Source organism: Colossoma macropomum, unplaced genomic scaffold (genome assembly GCF_904425465.1).
Source record: "Colossoma macropomum unplaced genomic scaffold, Colossoma_macropomum, whole genome shotgun sequence".
Taxonomy (NCBI): domain Eukaryota; kingdom Metazoa; phylum Chordata; class Actinopteri; order Characiformes; family Serrasalmidae; genus Colossoma; species Colossoma macropomum.
The window spans coordinates 2,712,438-2,732,990 of record NW_023494785.1 but is presented as its reverse complement, the minus strand read 5'-3'; the positions used below and the strand labels follow the sequence as shown (position 1 = coordinate 2,732,990).

At 39.6% G+C, this 20,553-nt stretch overlaps 1 protein-coding gene across 2 annotated transcripts in view; it reads right to left on the bottom strand.

Annotated features, from left to right (window-relative positions):
• LOC118815357 (guanine nucleotide exchange factor VAV3) overlaps nucleotides 1–20,553 on the bottom strand; it is a 176,535-nt gene that overhangs the window by 122,461 nt on the left and 33,521 nt on the right. For both annotated transcript variants that reach the window (XM_036581429.1, XM_036581420.1), the window contains exon 2: nucleotides 14,480–14,596. In XM_036581429.1, the coding sequence (XP_036437322.1) occupies nucleotides 14,480–14,596 (117 nt within the window). The remainder of the gene's footprint in view (nucleotides 1–14,479; nucleotides 14,597–20,553) is intronic.

Sequence of the window (20,553 nt, the reverse complement as noted above, 5' to 3'; positions counted from 1 at the left end):
GTATTTGGTGGAGAATGTTGATGTTTGATGGAGAATGTGGGTGTTTGGTGGAGAACGCTGGTGTTTGATGGAGAATGTGGGTGTTTGGTGGAGAACGCTGGTGTTTGATGGAGAATGTGGGTGTTTGGTGGAGAATGTTGGCGTTTGATGGAGAATGTCGGTATTGGGCAGAGAACGCTGGTGTTTGATGGAGAATGTGGGTGTTTGGTGGAGAATGTTGATGTTTGATGGAGAATGTGGGTGTTTGGTGGAGAATGTGGGTGTTGGTGGAGAATGTTGATGTTTGATGGAGAATGTGGGTGTTTGGTGGAGAATGTTGATGTCTGATGGAGAACATTGTTGCTATGAATTCATTATTCCTATAAAGTTCTTTGCAGTAGCTCTGTGTCAGTGTTGAGTTCATTCAGCTCTCTGGAAGCAGCTGAATGTTTTAACCTGTCTGTTACAGTTTGTATAATTCAAGCTCTGCACTAGTTTACAGTGAGAGCGCAACAGGAGAGCTTGTAGAGCTTTTGTCTGGGGATCAAAGCAGCGGCGGCGCTGCTCCACGCACATGACAGATGAACAGCACAGATGTTTTTTTCCAGCTGGCTGGAAAAAGTTGCTGATCGCAGCGCTGTGTGTTCCGCAGCCCGCTGCGAGTGTCTCTGAGCTGTTCTTCAGCTGCCATGTCCAGGAACACAGGGAGGAGAGACAGCAGATGTCTTCATCCTGCGACAGCAGTGAACACGTGTGTCATGTGATGCTGGGCACAGCTGCGGGTGTCTTGTGTTTGGAGTATTTGTATGAAACTCTGTGGCTTTTTCAGTCCTGAGAGAGAACGATTAACCCATTACGCAAGAACAACATGTGTGAAAGACGCTTCACTACCATCAGGTAAAGAGGGACTTATACTGTACATATGAGTTATGGAAAGATTATTGACAAAAATCGATTAGCAAACATGCCAGTGACACCATACACTATAACAGCTAATATAATAGTTTTAGTGTTCATCAGTACCAACACAGTCTAGCTTACTGGTCACAGTAAATGTAGGTGCAGACTATGAAAGTAACTCCTTAACCAGTTGAGTTGACAAGCAATTGAGTCAATTTTGCACACGTCATTAAGGGCGACGGCAACAGCCATCAGTGAACATGTGCACCTTCTTGACAAGAAAATGTGAAATCCAAACAAGCTAACATTAGCCTCTTTAGCTAAGTAGCTAAGTGACTGAGTCAAAGATGTTTCAGCCATGTTTCAAACGAAAAACGCAGCAGATCCTCGATCCCCTCCTGCTGTCTGGGCCGCTGCATCTGAAGTAGTTTACTTTGAGGCAGTGGACGTAAAGGAATGGCCGTTCTTTTGTGGTTATCTTTTAGTCTATTGTTGACACCGGACTGATTTGGTCTCCTCTCGCACCGCCTGACTCGGCCAGTTGCATGAAGGGCCTTGTTCTTGCAACAACCAGCTGGTACTGACGGGTAAATGACTGTAATATTTGAGCTCCAGCAGTGCCCAACCTTACATGGGCTACACAAATGAGAAATAACAAGAAATGTGACAAAGCTGAAGTGGGCTTCTTATTCAAATTTCCCGTTCCACCTTAAATGGTGCAGTTTTAAGGTGGAATGAAAAACGTCTATTTTTTTAGCTAATTTTATTCAGTAGACTCTTCTGCAAGTATTACAGTGCCACTCTTGTTTTATTGTTAAGATCTGGATGAAAACCAAACGACTAAAATCATTAACTGTAGCGTGGATAATTGGCCAATCAGGAATTGTTTCTGTCTGTGGTATCTAGGCAGATATAGCTAAGCGAGCTCTCCTACTGGTTAGGACTTCAGGAGCTGAAGAGGCCTAATGTCTTAGACTAACCACCAGCATAATTACGAAGTAAAAGAGGAATCAACCAATCATGTTTTGATTTACAATGGGTGGGTCCAATTTAGTGAGAAACAGGCCACTTTAGGCGTTCTAGAAGTTCTAGATACAGCACTGACTGAATACGAGCGGCGGCATAATCAGTGGGCTGTTAGAAAGAGTCACTGTGGACTGGATACAAGGTAAAACGTACTAATCTATCTGTTACAAGCTTCAAGTAAAACACAGAATGTCCTTTAGAAGCTTCAAATGTCTGTATTTAATCTAGATTGGCCAAAAAATGTTACTGGGAATTGTTGTTTGAACCTTGTGCTAACAAAGCAGTGGAATCCCATAGGGGCACAGCGGAAATTAGCATTATTGTTGCATTGTTTTGACATTTATGGCTTGAACTGAAGGCCTAGCTCTAAGAGTCATGGTTCACCACTGGATTCATGCTCACCCCACACCACAGGATAATCTGGAAAGATAATCATTTAAGGCCTGAAATTGGGACACTTTTGTGATTATCGCGAGAGGCAAATCGGCCTAAAATGGGCCCTGTTTTCCTGTTGTGCAGACCCAGCATGAGGCAATACGCAATACAGTTCTGTAGTGTGACTGTGGCTTTAGCCTTTGGTAGAGCGCTTGTGCGAAACAGAGATGTAGAGTCCCTCAGTCGAACACGGCGCACTCTGAGAGCGAGCAGAGCAGATGTTTTATTCAAAAGCCACGTCTATTTTTAAGACAATCCGAGCCGAGGACACCGCTAAAACAGAGCCCATGGATTCTGAGGATGAGTGACAGCTCTACTGATCTGCTGCTTTCTTCTCACTCCATTAGAGACCAGCACGGGGCCGCGTGCTCTCATGAAGCTCCGCAACTTTGATCACATGTTAAAAATTCATCATTTCTCTATCTATCTACTTCCCTGTGCTCAGTAAAGGAAACATTGTTCAACCACAACATGGATGAACTTTAAGCAAAGAAACAATCGCCGTGGCGTTCAGCTGGAAAACCAGAAGAGCCGAGAAATAAAACAGTGCGAGGGCATACTGAATATTTAAAGCGACAGTACGGTGGATTGTGCAACCTTTTCTTGAACTTCAAATGTGGTCAATCACCCAAAACATATTGGTCTTCAAAGTTTGCTGCTTTAGTCTTACACCCAGTATGAAATGCAGGTAAATCCACAAAAACACATTGCAAAAAGTACAAAATTCTCTGTTATTAAATGTCGCTGATCTGGCTTTAGATACAGCATCTTCTCTACAGAGCCAAGATCCAAGCAATAGTGCAGCAAACAAAGTATATTTCACAGAATTTCCTACCCCAAATTTATTTGATCAGCCAAAACATTTTGATATTTGAAGTTTGCTTCTTTGGTCTTACTATTAAAGCTATGAGACTCGTGTAGCTAACAAGCAATATAAGTGTACACCCCACCAATTAGCATCAAACCGCACGCCCAAAGCTGAGGTTTCACTACATGATTTTTACCTTCTTTTTAGGCTCGACTGTCCGTCGAGACAAGCTTGTGCTGGTTGGCTCTAGTTTGCAGATTTTGGGGCAGCCTGGCTCGATGACTGGAAGTGAAAATCGATTGGTGTGCAGATTTTGTGCCTCCCGAACTTCAGAGGACGGCCAGATGTATATCAACCAGTGGTGAACTGTGCCTATTAAAGCCAGGCCTTCAGTTTGGGATATAAATGTCATTCAGTCAAGGAAAAAAAACACTTCTGCTAGCATTACTATGGGATTCTAGTAGTTTGTTAGCGCTAAGCTTGGAACAGGCACATTAGCATACATTTTAGCTTGTAGCAGTTTCTTTCAGTAGCGAGCTCTACATTCACTGATTAGTCTGCTGCTTGTATTCACAGTCAGTGATGTATCTAGAACTTCCAGGAGGCCTGGAGTGACTTTTTGTCTCACAAAATTATTATTATTGTAAATCAAAACATGATTGGTTGATTCCTCTGTCACTTCTTAATTTTGCTGAAAGTGAATCTAATGTGGACTTAATTCGAATTTAACCCTTTTGTTTTCATCCAAAACGTAAAAATAAAAGAGTAGTGCTGTATTACTTGCAGAGTTTAAATACAAGCGCAATTCTATTGAACTAAAAATGATAGACATGTATTTTTTTAACGCCCAGACATCGTCAGGCCTTCTCTGGCTCAACCATGTTTGATTTTTTAACCTGACTCTGATATACAGAAGCTCAACAATTCAGTCTGAATGCATTCCACCAGCAGCCCATGAAAACATGTTCCGACCACACAGTAATCACTTCTCACTCATCTGTGTGGATTCTCATTGGGTAATCTCAAAGAGACTTGATTATGTGGTTTCCAACACTGCATGACAAGCTGTTCTCTATAAACATGGACTAAAATTAAGACTACTACTGTTTTCAGCTGTGCAACGTATGTTTATTATTACAGAGAGAGAGAAAGGCTGCATGATAAATCAGATTTGTATCCATATTGCATTATAGGTTTCTGTAATAAATGCATTGTTAGGGGCTGCGGTGACAGATTACCTCAAACACAGCACCAAAGCAAACCTGCGTCACTCAGAGAGCTGGTAAAGTAATACTTTGGATGAATGTCTTTCACAGAGATGCATGTAATTCTAGTCAACTGCATCAAACCCAGCGGCAGGTAATTAAAGCTAACCATATGAGACTGTGTTTGGGTTCTTATTCGAACTTTCCGTTCCACCTTAAATGCTGCTGTAGAGGCAATATGTGCTTCATTCTAGCTCACGACATCACAAAGAACAACAGGATACTCTTGACTATTCTCAAGCAGGAAATCAGTAAGAACTGAATGCCAAGTGTTTTTAGGCTTGTAACTTTGCTATCTCCCTACCTCCCTGGACAAAAGGGGCATGGGAGTTTGATGCTCACTCTGGTAAACAGAGTTGCTATGCAATAAGTATTTGAAGAGTACTTGGTCAGCATGATTGACAACAGGTTTCTCTGAACATGTGAAAAGTAATGGGAGGACAGTATTGTAGCACCCTCTTCATGCTTGTATCTTCTAGCTAGGTTCCTGAAAGCAATCACAACCACCCTGAGATCAATTAGCTGATAGCCATGGTATTCACTGTTACTAACATCTTGGAATGGTTTAGCTATGTAAAGGACTCAGTGTGTTCTATTAAGTTGTAGGCCTTAAGTATTTTAAACAGCATTAGCATCATGTCATACTTCTATCATCTGAATCAAAATAATGAAGAAAGGCAATATCCTCAATAAACAGCAAACTCTAAATGAACCTGACCCTGGTTACTGTCGAATTTACGGGCTTTCTATGTGTTGACTGACTGTAGATTTAGACAGACTGTTGGTAGACTGTACGATAAGATGTATGAAGCAAAAATGACCACTGTTACAACAAACCTGCTCCATCATAAGGAGATTTTTAAGGAATTAAATATATATTTATTTGGTTTGTAAAGTCTATATTGAAAAAAAACAAAAAACTACAGGTTGCAAATATGAATAAAAAAGCTATTCAGAGAGTCTTGACGGTTTTTAAAGAGGAACTCATTCACATTTTGCAGGCTATAAATTCTCCACAAGGGGGCGCCATTAATGGTCAGGTAGCTTTTATTACCTCATGAGAGCAGCGCTTCACATCAGTGTCAATGTATTTCATTTTTTATGTTTTATTTTGCACAAAAGTGTATATATATATATATATATAAGGATGTTAGTTATATTTCTGTTTACACAACAAAAACAATCTGTAAATGCAGCTAATCCAGGCAAAGACCCTATTTTAATAATCATTTATTTCTTCTCATATCATCGTTATGACAACTAACAGCTTTATTGAACATCGCATGTCCATTTCGTGCAGCCCTAATATAGAGTACGAGCTGAGGTCAAAGACACTTCCTCTGAGGAAATCAATGTTCATTACTGTTGTGCAGTTCATGCTTGAAGAGATCATTCATTATGGAAACGAGTTAAAAAACAAGCACCTTCTCTTATTTTACACATTCAGAGGAGATGAAGGCTCCTCTGAATATGTAAAGGAAGCTATGAATGCACTGTGTTGTCGCAGAAGTGGCAATCAAAGTCACGTTTGTAGGACACTGTGGAATGCACAGTCAGAAATCGAAGCAAAGCGCTAATTACATGGAGCTCCTCATGCATGGAAGGAGAGCAGACTAAGTGCTTTGATTGCTGTCAAAACAAGGCTTCCATCAGTAATGGTTCAATTCCCCTCACCAAAACACAGAGGACAGAAAATCATTTGCATTCAGCAAAGCCTGGCATGTTGGCCTCCACAGTAATGCAGTATGAATATGAATCCATTTAGTCTTAGTCTTAGATTCATCTTAGCTTTACTCACATCTTTAGTCATATTACAGAAATTCAAAACAACGCAGAGGAAAGAAATACTCTAAATGAGATCTCGTTTTGATCCCAGGTTCTTCTCCTGGACACAGTTAAGTCCAGTTTGAAGTCACAGTGAGACTTTAGCCGTTTTCTCCTGTTTCTGACATTCGGCTCCTGAGAAATAAAACTCAGATTTTCTCACTTTGATCAAAATGTTGTCACATGTGGCTTAAATCCTTTTGTGTCTGACTCGTCTCACCACAGTCTCAGCTGAACAATATCTCCATAAGAAAAGTGTGAGATCTCATCATGATCTGTCAGTGCAGAACAAGAACTCACGCTTTTCACCAGAACTTCTCACAGTGAAATGCTGATGTTGATCTCCTCTTTTCTCCTGAGGAGGTTTCGGAGAAACAATTGAGAAATCAGTGATTCTTCATTAATATAATATTGAGATCTGCTTTATTTCTCTGAGACAATCTTAAGATTTTATTTTTTTTTAATGGGAAACGCTACAAACTACTAATAAGGTTTATGAAAGATTTTAACAGTGATCTCAAATATGTTTTTAAAATGGTAATTTGAACTTCAGTTTGGAGTATTTTGGTCTCTCCCCATTCAAAACGAGAGGAGTCTGGTCTTGTATGGCTGGAAATAACTGCCTGACGGCGCTGCAAAGATGCAAAGTTGCTGCCAAGTGAAAAGACTTTCCTGTAAGGACTTTGAGAATATATCAGATCTTTCTTAACGCATTTGTTTTCTTTTCTTTTATAACATCTGTGTTTTATGCAATTTCCAACCATACTACACTGCTAATTTTCACTAGCATCTCTGTGAGATTGACTATATAATGTTAGCATTATTTGTTTTGCAGTTTTTTGAATTCTTCAGAACAGATTTTGACCTAAAGCCTTAGCCTTTTGGCTATCTGTGAAATCTGTCGAGGTGGTCAGTCAAGAGCTAGTTAAACTACACCACATTCTTACATGAGTTACGTTTAGCATGGTGTCAGACATTTTACTTGATGTAGATGCAGTTTGCGAAAAACATTTTTTCAGATTTTCCACTATTATACTATCATAAATATTCCATATAAAACTAAAAGACATGCAATTGCAATTCAGAACATCCTGAAAAACAAAACGTGTGAATAACCAGGATGGCCACAGACAAACGACCAGAGATGTGTGGTAAACTCTTAAAATATGTGCTCCTAAAATTACCAACAACCTCTATTATTCCTACACGTCAACAGCAGAACCACCACAAGGTGTGAACCCCTCATTAACTGCAAAACAAAATGGCTACAAATGGGTCACAAGTGCAGAGATGAGTCAGGACAGTTGTGTTTTGTGTTTTACGGACAAATAAGATAAAGATCATCCTCTGAACAAACGACAGGAAGGCTGCAGTGTGGACGAGGGAACAAGCGATGATTCAAAGCCCATTACCTCATATGTGAAATCCGCTGTGGAAGGAGCTGCAGGCCCACACACGCAGCGTGCCCTATAGACCTGCATCACTCATCGTTCCCAATAACACAGCCAAACATGGAATTACCACAATCGGTTCAGAAATATCCTGCTTTCCGACCTGCAAGAGCACGAGTCCAGCCTCACCGTCATCCTGCAGTCTCTCTACAACACCACAAACCTAAACAAGCTCATCCAGCAACCACCTCAGCACCGCCAACAAGCTGAAGATCATGCTGTAATTGTATATGAATCATTTCTCACTCGTCACTCATTGAAACTGTGTGAAAAGTGCAGATTTACACTTTTAATCAATATCACATTTGTGATGTTTTCAGCCTGTAAACAAGCAGACGTGAACTGGTCTATACAGAAAGTAAAACAAATGTAAACTCTTCATGTAACTACATTTTATGGCCAAAAGTATGTGGACACTCTAATTATTCAAGATGTTTCAGCCACACTCATTTTTAACAGGTGTATAAGATCAAGCACACAGCCATGCAATCTTCACACACAAACATTGTCAGTAGAATGGGCCGTAATGAACGGGTCAGTGACTTTACATTGTCACCTTTGCCGCAAGTCAGTTTGTGAAAGTTTTGCATTGCTAGATCAACTGTAAGTGCTATTAATGTGAAATGGAAGCATCTAGGAGCAACAGCAGCTCAGCCACGAAGCAGCAGATCACGCAAACTCACATAGCGGGGCCATCGAGTGCTGAATCATGTTTCAAGCTGCCTCTGGAAGCAGCTTCAGCACAAGAAGTGTGTGTTGAGAGCTTCATTAAATGGGTTTCCATGGCAGATCAGATGTACACAAGCCTAAGATCACTATGTGCAACTCCAAACGTCGACTGGAGGGGTGTAAAGCACGCTGGACACTGGAGCAGTGGAAACGTGTCTCTGGAGAGTCTGATGGATGAATCTGGGTTTGGGGGATGCCAGGAGAACATTACCTGCCAGAATGCACAGTGCCAACAGTGAAGTTTGGTAGAGGAGGGATAATGGGCTGGGAGTGTTTTTAAGGCCCCTTACTTCCAGTAAAGCTGATTTTAATGCTACAGCATACAAAGATATTTTAGATCATTATTTGCCTCCAACTTTGTGTCAGCAGTTTGGGGGAAGGCCCTTTCCTGTTCCAGCATAAATGACCTCCTGTGCACAAAGCAGCTCCATAAAGACATGGTGTGATGAGTTTGGTGTGGAGGAACTCCAGTGGCCTGCACAGAGCCCTGACCTTAACCCCACTGAACACGTTTGGGATGAACTGGAACGTCGATTGTGAGCCAGGCCCTCTCGTCCAACATCAGTGTCTGACCTCACAGATGTTCTCTGTGATACGAAGGGGCCCAACTCTATATTAATGCCCATGGTTTTGGAATGAGACGACCAACAAGCTCATATAGGTGAGATGGTCAGGCGTCCACATACTTTTGATCATACAGTGTACGTAATTGCATTTAAATAATTATGAATAATCTTATTTTTTCATATCTTACATCATAATAATGTCTCAAATTATCGTGATAGTATTGTGAAAATCTACTTTTACAGTATCGCCCACCCCAGTCAAGGCTAAGCTATATCTGAACTGTGTACTTTTGCATCATCATTCAAAGAGTTAAATTCCAATATGCTGTATATTCATTTGCAATGATTTTTAATGTAACAAAGTTTTGAAAACAATAACAGCTGATGTATGATGGAAAGTATGTTTTTATTTCTCTACTTAAGTTGGTATTAATAATATAGCCTTGATATTTCCTGTATGTGTAAAGCCCACTCTCAACATTGTCTGTGTTTACAGGCAAAGATTTTCTCCAACCTGATTTAATTCATTCTAATTATAGATTAAACCTGAGACGTTTATTCTCATTCTACTCAGCAATCTGATGAAAATCTCTGTTTACATGAACACTACGAGTAATCCGATCCAAAATTACGTGCATGCGTAGAGAACCACCTACTGTAAATGTTACCATGACAACCAGCATCACGTCCAGTCAGAGTGAGATGAGCAGCAGTGAGCAGCGCTTGTGTTTTTAATCACTTTAAAATGATGTCAGACTCAGGAAAACGTCCTTCACATGTCCTTATTAAAGAAGGCCGAGAGGAAGACGTCGTGTTCTGAGACACATAAGCTGGACGTCCGTCCCACCGCCGTCTTTTAAAGATCAGAGCATAAACTATTTACAGGATTACCCACCTCGTTCAATCGGATAGGAACTGTATTCCGAATGGCCTCAATCAGACTAGACTATTCCGACAGAGGTGTATAAGTGGACATATTCTATTTCAATTGAGCTATTAGTCAGATTATAAACAGATTATTAGGCTGCATGCAAACGTGGCTACTGTAAATCACAAAAAAGGAAGTTATTCAAAGTGTTTTAACTTTATTCCACAGTGTTGCTGGAACTTCACTGCCTTCACTCCTATATTTCACTACTGATTATCCAGCACTGTTTATCTGAGTTTGGCTCAAGTTACACAAATAAAGTTTCTGCCACAATTATGCTGTAGTGCAGGCCATCACAGTCCAGTAAAGTGACCAAGGGGTAAAAGGTCATCCTCTCTGAATGCAGTGTCCAGCTGGAGTCTGAGGCTCAGTGATCAACTTCGATCAGAGGAGCTTCTAACAGGCCTGGGGACACACAGCTGCCCAGTTCAAAGGTCATTCTACTCACATACAATTGCTTTCAGAGACCTGCATCAACGTATCAAAGACCCTTTCAGAGATCAATGAAGTGAGTGACAATAACATGCTGGAGAGATGCAGCACCCCATTGGTTATCTTCTTTATTATGGTTCTGTATTAATTATTCTGTGTAGGAATTTACAATGATATCAGAATCATATCAGTATCGGCAGCTATCAGCTTAAAATTATCACCACTGGACAGATGTGTGGATGTTTAGATGGCCGATTATGTATTCATTGTATTCTGGAAGAGCAGAATGTTTATTGGTGCTGAGTTAGAGCACTAAAATTAAAGCATTTTGTTAATTTTACTGTAATTTTACTGTAATCCTACAGAAATGACTGTCATAGTTATCTGTTAATAAGTACATTTAGCCCCAGTATCTACATTTTATAAATGTTTATGTAGCACACACCATTACAGGCAAATATGTACATCAGCATTGTTCCCATACCTGTCCATCCTTTGTGTTTATATATATATATATATATATATATAGTATTTTTTTCTGCTACCACTCATTGAATGGTGGTTTTCCTAAAATACAATCAACCCAATGACATATAAAATCAGGCCCTAGAGCTGGTAAGCGTTCATGCCCACATTGGTCAGTAAAATAGGTCAGTATGTGGAACTCAAGCTTTGCATGTGCTACTTTGTTTCCTATCACTGTATAAAAGAAGCTCCAAGCTGCATTTATTGTCGCACTGAGAGTTTCAAAGCACATATTCAGAACCATTCACAACACTATGGAAATGACTCGTTGATATGTTTCATCAGAGCAACAATAAAAGTACAGAAATATATTCATATTCATATGTTTACATCATATAATGGCCTATCACCCATTTTGCATGCCAGTCAAACGGCAACTAGGCGATTCTTGTTCACTTTAAGGGACAAAATACACATGACTCTCTGACGACTGGCAGACGTCTGGCTTGTGAGACTAATGACTAACAGCATGTGAAACATGAGACGGAGAAGAGAGCCTTATTTAAGACACTCATTTTTTCAGGTTATTTCTGAGGAGATTGGATGTAAGATTGTTCACTTACATAAAAAGAGGAAAGCCTATAAAAACAACAGGAGTTTCCAAAACTGCAGTTTAAAAAATTATTAAAAGCTACAGAGAGAATGTGACTCCTAACAACCACCTGGAAGACCTGGTCGACCTCAAAACTGCCCCCATCAGATAAACAGCACTTAAAGCTTTCGTCTCTGAGAGAGAGGAGAAAATCAAGCTGCTTCAGATCTGAAAACATCCACAGGTGTTTCTGTCCATCCTTCCACTGTGAGAAGACAACTCAGCGCTGTGGGTCTGAAAGGATGTGTAGCTGATCAAGAAGAACCTCACTGAAAAAAGGAGACGGACACACCAAACAAAGAAGCTGAACAACGGACTGACCACCCCAGAGTCCAGACCTCAACACCACTGAATGGGTTTCCAACTTCTAAGACTGAGCTTTGGAGGAAAGATATCCCTGAAAAACTGGAAGGGAGTCTCCTGAAAAGAATGGAAGCTGGAATAAAGTTGAAGAAATAGATATTATATTTCATTGTGGAGACTTTTGTGTAATTTTATGTTAAACAAATGTTTCCTGCTGTTTTGACTGGAAATGAAATGGAAGAAGGGGTGGTCTGTGACTTTTGCACTGTACTGTAAACTAATACTCAGCACAGCCCCATCAAAGTCAGGCAGAAGCCACAAACCCCCCATCTCAGTGGGACGTCCCGTCACCCTGCCGCTCTGCACTGATCCTTAATTAAAGCCACAGTGCTGAGGGCTGGCGGAGCAGCGGGGTGGGGATGAGCCTCAGACTCTACAGCACAGCCAGACTACACATACGCGTACACAGTGCTGCATCATCACTCACCAACAACGAACCGACGGCCTTTTAAAGCCCATTAAAAAACAGCCAGCTCAGACTATTAGCTTTATTTAACAAGTGGAAACTCCCCCGACACTCCTGCCACGTTTCACACATATCCACACAGTCCAAAGCTTGAACCACACACAGCACGCGAGGAGCCGAGTTTCTGGGCGAGAAAACACCAAATAACCAGACATTCCTGGAGACTGCATCGTGTGATCAGTGTTGGAATTAACCCTTAGAAGGCGACAATAAAAGCCAGGCTGTAATTTATTAAGGCTGTCAGACATCTAAAAGAATGAATTGAAGTTAATCACATTACTTTGTGTGGTTAATTGTGATTTATCACAAGTATTATTTGCCCAAACCCTAAAGAGAGACTTTGTTCCAAAAATGTTGTGTATTTTGTTGTATCTGTATACAAATAATCTTATTTATTACTTTCAATAATTTCAATAACATTATTTTGATTGCATTTTGAATTGACTTCACACAAACCTGAACTTGATGTCCACAGAATTAACACAGTTTCCCATTTTCAGCACCGACGTCCAGTGAGAGATGAGCGATTATATCAAAAATATCACATATACAATCATATTTGTACCTATTATGTATAGGTCATCACTAAATGAGTTCAAACTGTGGCCCCACCCTAAAAACTCTAAAAAAAAACAATGAAGTATTCAGACCTTATCCAAAGAATATGTCCTGATCTATTCAGACTCAAGGCATTAATAGAGATAGTAATAAGCTAAACATATACAAATTAGGTGAGTTTGGCTGGCCCAAACCCCTAACCCCCAAATTTACACTTGTGAAAGTAATTCTTATGTTTTTTAATATCTTTTTGTTTTCTTTTAAAGTGAAGTTGAGATCTTTTTCAAGAGTTAAATTTTTGAATTAAAAAAGCTATGAAAAAGTGCTGCCCTGTGTTTTCTTGTCACTACACAGTTCTTAGTTTTAGTCCTTAGCAAGTAAATGTGTCCCAAAGTCTAAAAATCAGTGTGGAACAGTAAGAATAGTCACTACCGAAACACAGATTTTCTGCAGTTCAGTACTTTTTGTGTTTTAATGAAAAATGCGATGATTTTAAGTGTGTAAAACTGCTCAAGGCTGTGTTTGCTGGTCATGCACTGGCTGTGTTTTTGAGCTCAAAATGAGCAAAAATTGTCAGTACCGAAAAAGTCCCTAGGAAAACTACATTTTTTGGAGTGTTATGTTTGGTTTAGTAATAACAGAATGTAACGTTCAATAATTTGTCTTAATAAAATAATCATAACTACGGTATAGGGTCACTCAAAGCAAAAGGATTTTAATCTAAAGTCTAAGATCATTTAAAAGTCTGAAAAGTGTTTTGATCACTGACTTTTTGTAGCCTCTCACTCTCGTTCATACAGCATAGGGATTCATGTTACAGCAGAGGCTCCTGAGTGGAACTGGAGCTTCTTTTGTTGGTTTGCTGCTCGTTGATTTACTCATAGTTCTCCTGTAAGCTCTGTGCAGTGAAGGCCTCCTCCACTGCTGATATTACTGACACTGCTGCATCAGTGCTGTGCTCTGTAAATGATACTCCAGACTCAATGTCCTTCGGTGATAAACAAATTCACCGTGGCTTTAGCTGGAAATAACACTGGTATTAGCAACAGAGCCATCAATGAAACCTTCCCTCCAAAAGCTGTATTGGAAAGCGAGGGCTACAGCTGTGAAGCCAACTGTGTGCTAAAGCCAGGCTTCAACCTGCACCACTACACACAGTCTGAAGTGTCAAACAAAGAAAATACATTAAAAAAGTTTGATACTACTAAATTTTATATGAACTATTTCTGACGCATAGCTCACTGACACAATCAGAGAAACAGTGTGGAAGCGCAGATTATACCCTTTCAAGCACATTTGTGTTTGTAAGTGGAAGAGGAGATATTTTATTATGATTTGAATTTGATGAAAAGTCACTGTTTTTCACATTTAAATATTTAAATAAATGGAAAAAAAGCCAGACGTGCAAACTACATGACCATACAGACTGCAAATCACCATGAATCTAATTCATTACATAACTAACAACATAATTGTATAATTATATTTAATAACAGCAAATAAAAGCTGTAGAGTTAAATCCTGCTGATCTCCAGGTTGAGCACCCAGGCCAACACATCCGTAAGCTACAATGTCCACTGTTCACTGTGGTTCCCATCATCCAAGCTTTAAGGGAAGCTAAAGGGGGCTTACCTTGCCGAAATCCCGCACATCAAACAGGTCAAAGGCCTCAAACAGCTCACTCTTCTTCATACTGAACACCTCAGAACAGGCACCCAGGAACGTCCTGATGTTCTTCAAGCATAGGAACTAGAAAGAAAGACCAGTGACACAGATTTTAGTGAATGCATCATTATTGTTAATCATCAGCTTTTAGCAACAGCAAACAGGAACCAGTAACAGAAAATTCAGGCAATGCATTTCAGTACAAACTGTTAGCTTTAGCAAAAACTTTGAACTCTTAGCATTTCTGCTAATGCATTTTAGCTTTAGTTCTACCTTTAAAGTTGTAGAAAAGGGGTGCTGAACGTTCTTGTGTTGGGGGCCAAAGCTCATAAACAATTATATGATGAGCACTCTTTTAGAAAAAGAGGTACAGACTGTCACTGGCGCAGTAAAACCTCCTGTCACTGAAAACTTAGAACTCTTAGCAACATAAAAACTACTGACACTGCTGTTTTTTCTGATGCATTTTAGTACTTTTAGTTCTAGCTTTAAAATTTTATTTTTATTTTATTTTATGGTTTAAAACATAAGCTAATGAAAAGGTACAAATATGAACTTTTCACCTGGAAAAAAACTTATTTAAGGTTCACAATCAGACCTTAAATCCACTGTTGTACCTTTGAGGAATATTTGCATTGTACAAAAACAATGAACGAAAAATGAACAATGAACGAAAAATGTATCTGCACAGTACATATAACACTGCATGAGTGGACTACAATATGTCATGTAAATCTGTAAGGGCATCTTATTATTCTCATTTAGTAAATAATCGATCTGCTAACCCTAAAAGGCTGTTCAGTACTACTAATAAACAGCTGTATTCCAATAATTCATCAGTCTGATCTACTCTACTACTAAACAATGTAAGACATTTCTAATGTTTTTATGGATTATTTGGACCATATCAGTGCTTCTAGTCTGCTGTGTCTGATCCACTCAAACCAGCGCAACACACACTAACACACCACTACCACGTCAGTGTTACTGCAGTGCTGAGAATGATCCACCACCCAAATAGTACCTGCTCTGTGAGGGTCCATGGGGGTCCTGACCACTGAAGAACAGGGTAAAAGGGGGCTAACAAAGTATCAGAGAAACAGATGGACTACAGTCTGTAACTGTAGAACTACAAAGTGCACCTATATAGTAAGTGGAGCTGATAAAATGGACAACGAGTGTAGAAACAAGGAGGTGGTCATAATGTTATGCCTGATCGGTGTATATATATATATATATATATACACATATTAGCCCTTCTTATCCTCCTTCAGCAACTCTTCTTAGTTTCACGACAGTAACTATGCAGTATGTCTACAAACTGATCCACTGCTTGTATTTTTGACCCTATTCCTACAAATTTCTTTTAAAAAATCTTTGCCTGTTTTCAGTCCTTTTATTACTTCTATTGTCAACTCCCCTCTTATTACTGGCTTTGTCCCATCTGAACTGAAACTAGCTTCGATCACAGCAGTTCCAAAAAATCAGGATGTGCTGCAGATGGTCTAACAGACTATCAGCTGGTTTTAACCGTTTGATTTCAGAGCTGGGCACAGTACTGAAACTGCCTTGGCGAGGGTTGTGAATGATCTCCTGGCGTCAGTTGACTCTGGAGCCATTAACATCCTTATTCTGTTAAACCTTATCGCTGCGTGTGTTAGGGTCTGTCCCACTTTCCTGTTAGACCGGGTGGAAATATGTCTGGGAGTATCTGTTACCGTACACACTTGGTTTAAATCTTACCTCCTTTCACTGTCTTCTTAATATTTTAGGTTTAGGTCAATTTGTTTACCTTCTGATGCTGAGAAACTTGTACATGCATTCATTTCATGCAGGTTGGACTACTGTTATGCTCTTTTTGCTGGTTTAACTGCAAAATCCCTTTCCAGAAGCTTCAGTATGTGCAAAACTGTGCTGCCACTTATACGTCACCTCGCGCTCATATAACGTCTGCACTGGTGGAGCTACACCGGCTTCCTGTCTATGCAAGTACTGATTTTAAAACCCTTACTTAACACACGAAGTGATTCCTGGAACAGCTCCAGTTTACCTCTGAGAACTGGTGAAGCTTTACATCCCCTCTCGTTCTTTACGCTCTGTACGTTCCGTCACTCTACAGCAGCCTCCCTGAAAACTGAAATCTAAGGCCAATACAGGTTTCTCCCGTAGAGCATCTCGATTATGGAATTTCCTACCGGATGCGATTAAGAATGCTCCTATTTCAGAATGCTTCAAAAAGTTCCTGAAAACTCATGTTTAGATAAACTTGTATGGACATTTGATATTTTGTTATATGTATGTGTATGTATGTGTATGTATGTGAATGTATGTGTATCTCACTGTTGTGGAAACAAAAACTCGTATCTCCAATTTTGTGGTTTTTCAGTTTTTGACATAATTTGAAAATACCTGTTGTCCTTTATATTGTGTGTAAATTTCATGATAAATGGACAAACAGAAACGGCCCAAAATGACTTGGAAAAAAATCTGGTTCCATTGAATTACATGAAAAGTAAAGTATGTTTTTTCCTTCTCCTGTAAAGTTACCATTTTGGAGATATGAGGTTTCGTTCTGACAACAGTGATTATATATATGTATATATATATATTTTGCTCTACATTGTTTTTTTTATTGTTATTATTAAACAAGAAAACAAATATACAAATGTTGTTTCTAAACATTTTTAAAAAATTATCAAATAACATTTATATGTTTTGTTATTAAAGTGCTATTTTTAAATGGAAAATAAAACTGTGATAAGTTATATTTAATATAAAAATGCGTTCTCTGATTGGGTGAGGGGGTGGAGCGGGCTAACCTCCTGGGCAAATCAAACACCCACATGGACCAGTTTTGGCCCACAGGCCACACTTTGGGCAGCCCTGTTCTAGAAACTAGAAATCTTTTAGCTTCCAGGAACAGAGAACACTGATACAGACATTTCAGCTAATGTGTTTCAGTACTTCAGCGCCAGCTTTTAGGAGCTAAACTAAAACCAGTGAAACAGGCACTTCAGCTAACATAATTTACAATTAGATTTTCGTTTCTAGCATTTAGTGACCCAGTCAAACAGCTAATGCCAGCTAATCTTTAACCAAGTAGATGTGATGCAGTTTAGATATGTGTCCTCCGACTTTCATATTCAGGTATCCAAGAGAGGGAACAGATATTCAGTTAACGCTTTACCGTATCATAATATACAAGCATGCTAACTGGTGCGCCGGTGTTATCAGGCTAAAAATCAGTAGCATTAATGAAACTTCAGCAGCTCAGAGAGGAGTACGTTAAAAAAAAGTTTCATTTTCCAAAACCAACCAAGGGAAATTTTCTCTGAGATCGCAAATGCCTTAAAAGAGCGAAGGAGCTAACGCTAAAACCAGAGATTTACAACCCGTGTAGTTTTGTTTTTCTTCTCAGTGGATGATGTTCCGAAGTATGAGAGTGTGGAGGTAACAGAAAGGACAGAGAGATATGTTTTGACTGTACTGGGTTCTAGCTAACACCAGCCTACAGCTATCCTAGCTCTGACTTCTCAGGCTTATTAAGGCCTTCACGTTTTATTGTACTGTAATATTCTTACTTAATCGCAAATATAAGCAAAATTGTTGAACCTTCTTGCTCTGTTAGAAACCTCATGGCCTTTCACTGAACTGTTGACCAGACTTTCTGCACTGAATACTGAAACAGTGAATTCTGTTTTCAAATACTCGAGTGCCTGTGCACATCCCTCGAGTTCTAGATATGCAGTTTTGAAGTTTTCGTTCTAAAAAAATGACTTTACAGAAAAATTAGAGCTCAATTTCCTTTGCATGTGTAGTTTTGAAGGTAAAATCTCTGAATTGTCTTATTGGACAAGCTACTGTTTTGAAGTATTTTGACTTTTCCATTCAAAGTATTGTTATGTTTTTTCTGTTAGATGTTTGTTAGAGATCTAATACCATCTATCAGAGCTTGAGAGAGAGAGCGGAAAGTAATTTCCACTGAATTTGACACTGATTCAAAAGCAGTTCAGATGTTTCTTGCTATGCTACGTACAAAAGCGACTCAGTGGGCCGCTCAGATTCAGGCGAGCTACAGATTGATTGCACAACATTTAAATATAAACTGGTCTGGGTGTTATTAAAATGTGCCAGAGCGTAAATACACACAGATGAACAGATAAACCTTGGACTGAAGATGTGTACTGATCATGGCTTTAGAGCCTGACACCAATTCTGAATGGCTGATTTTGTTATTTGTTTAGTCATTTTAAAAGCTTTAAGCAACCAAGACAATAGCACTGTTAACTCACTCTCTGCCCAAAGCTCACGTCTTGTGGTCTACATAAAGGCACTGATATGAAACTGGCTGGTGTGAAGGTCTAGCTCTTGCGTGGGTGTGCAGACAGCATTCGGATGCGGCGCTCAGGTACTCGGCCGGCTCGTTATTTACATCATAAAATCAGAACACAGGATATCAGCAAACTGTGGATCATGCATTACAAGTCTTAGCATCTCAATTCCTGTTCTGAGTGATTACAGACCTAATAATCCCATTTCTCAGTGTTTCATAACAGCATGTTAATTAACAGAACACTGAGCTTCAGAGACCCCCTCATAAAGAGTGAACAGGGAACAGGGAGATACACAGACAAACAGACAGACAGACAGACAGACAGACAAACAGACAGACAAACAGACAGACAGACAAACAGACAGACAGACAGACAGACAGACAGACAAACAGACAGACAGACAGACAGACAAACAGACAAACAGACAGACAAACAGACAGACAGACAAACAGACAGACAAACAGACAGACAAACAGACAGACAGACAGACAGACAAACAGACAGACAAACAGACAGACAGACAGACAGACAAACAGACAGACAAACAGACAGACAGACAAACAGACAGACAAACAGACAGACAGACAAACAGACAGACAAACAGACAGACAGACAAACAGACAGACAAACAGACAGACAGACAGACAGATAGACAGATAGATAGATAGATAGATAGACAGACAGACAGACAAGACAGACAGATAGATAGACAGATAGACAGAAAGATAGACAAATAGATAGAGAGATAGATAGATAGTCAGACAGACAGACCAACAGATAGAGAGGTAGACAAGTCCCTGGTTCCTATCACCACCACTGTAAAGAAATCTGAACCATTTCACACCAAACTGCTCTGAATCTCTGTTTACATCTCACACACTGCATTGTGCAGAAAGTAAAACAAACCGGGTGTAATTCCCCTTTAACCCTGTCTGTTTTAGTGGGATTCCTCTTTTTTATGCTACACTCTGTGGTGCTGTGAAGTGAGAGATTAGCATCAGGAAATTTTAATTTGCAGACCAGCTGTGTGGGTTCCTGGTCAGCCAGCGGTCTTATGATAATGATCTTAATGGACATCCTGTTACACACTCTGACCGTCTCCTCTGTCACAAAGATCTGCAGAAAGCCTGAAAAATCAGTCATCTCTACAGCACTACCTCATTCAGTTAGCCCTTTAATGCTGACCCAAAAGCTCAGCTTTTTCTGCCATGTTATCTGTTTTTCTGCCTAAACAGCGAAATTTCTCAGTGCTGACGCTGCTTTTATGTGAAATATGTAAAGAATGTGATCTAACAAAGAAAAATTCTTAAAAACTTTTATTTTGTTTGTTTCACAAACTACATTTCTGAACATCAGAATACAAATATAGACACATTCTCTACAGAGAACTTAATTATGGCTTAATTAAAAATGTACTGCGTAATTTCTATTTTTATGCTTAGTTTAACACATCAGGAAAAACAAGAACGCATGAATATAAAATGTGCCATAACTTCTGCACAGGCCACAATTTTTTCTTCCCAATTTGTTAAATTCAGCAAATAAACAGCGACTGTACAGAACTGAGTTGTGTCCTTATTTTCACTTGTGTGTAATGTAGCCTAGGGTGCCCAAACTTTTGCACACGGCTGTATATTCCAAAATTCAGTGTGCTGTTATTGTTACCCTGAAGAAACAAATCAATAATAAGTGTTTCCATAGCGATGG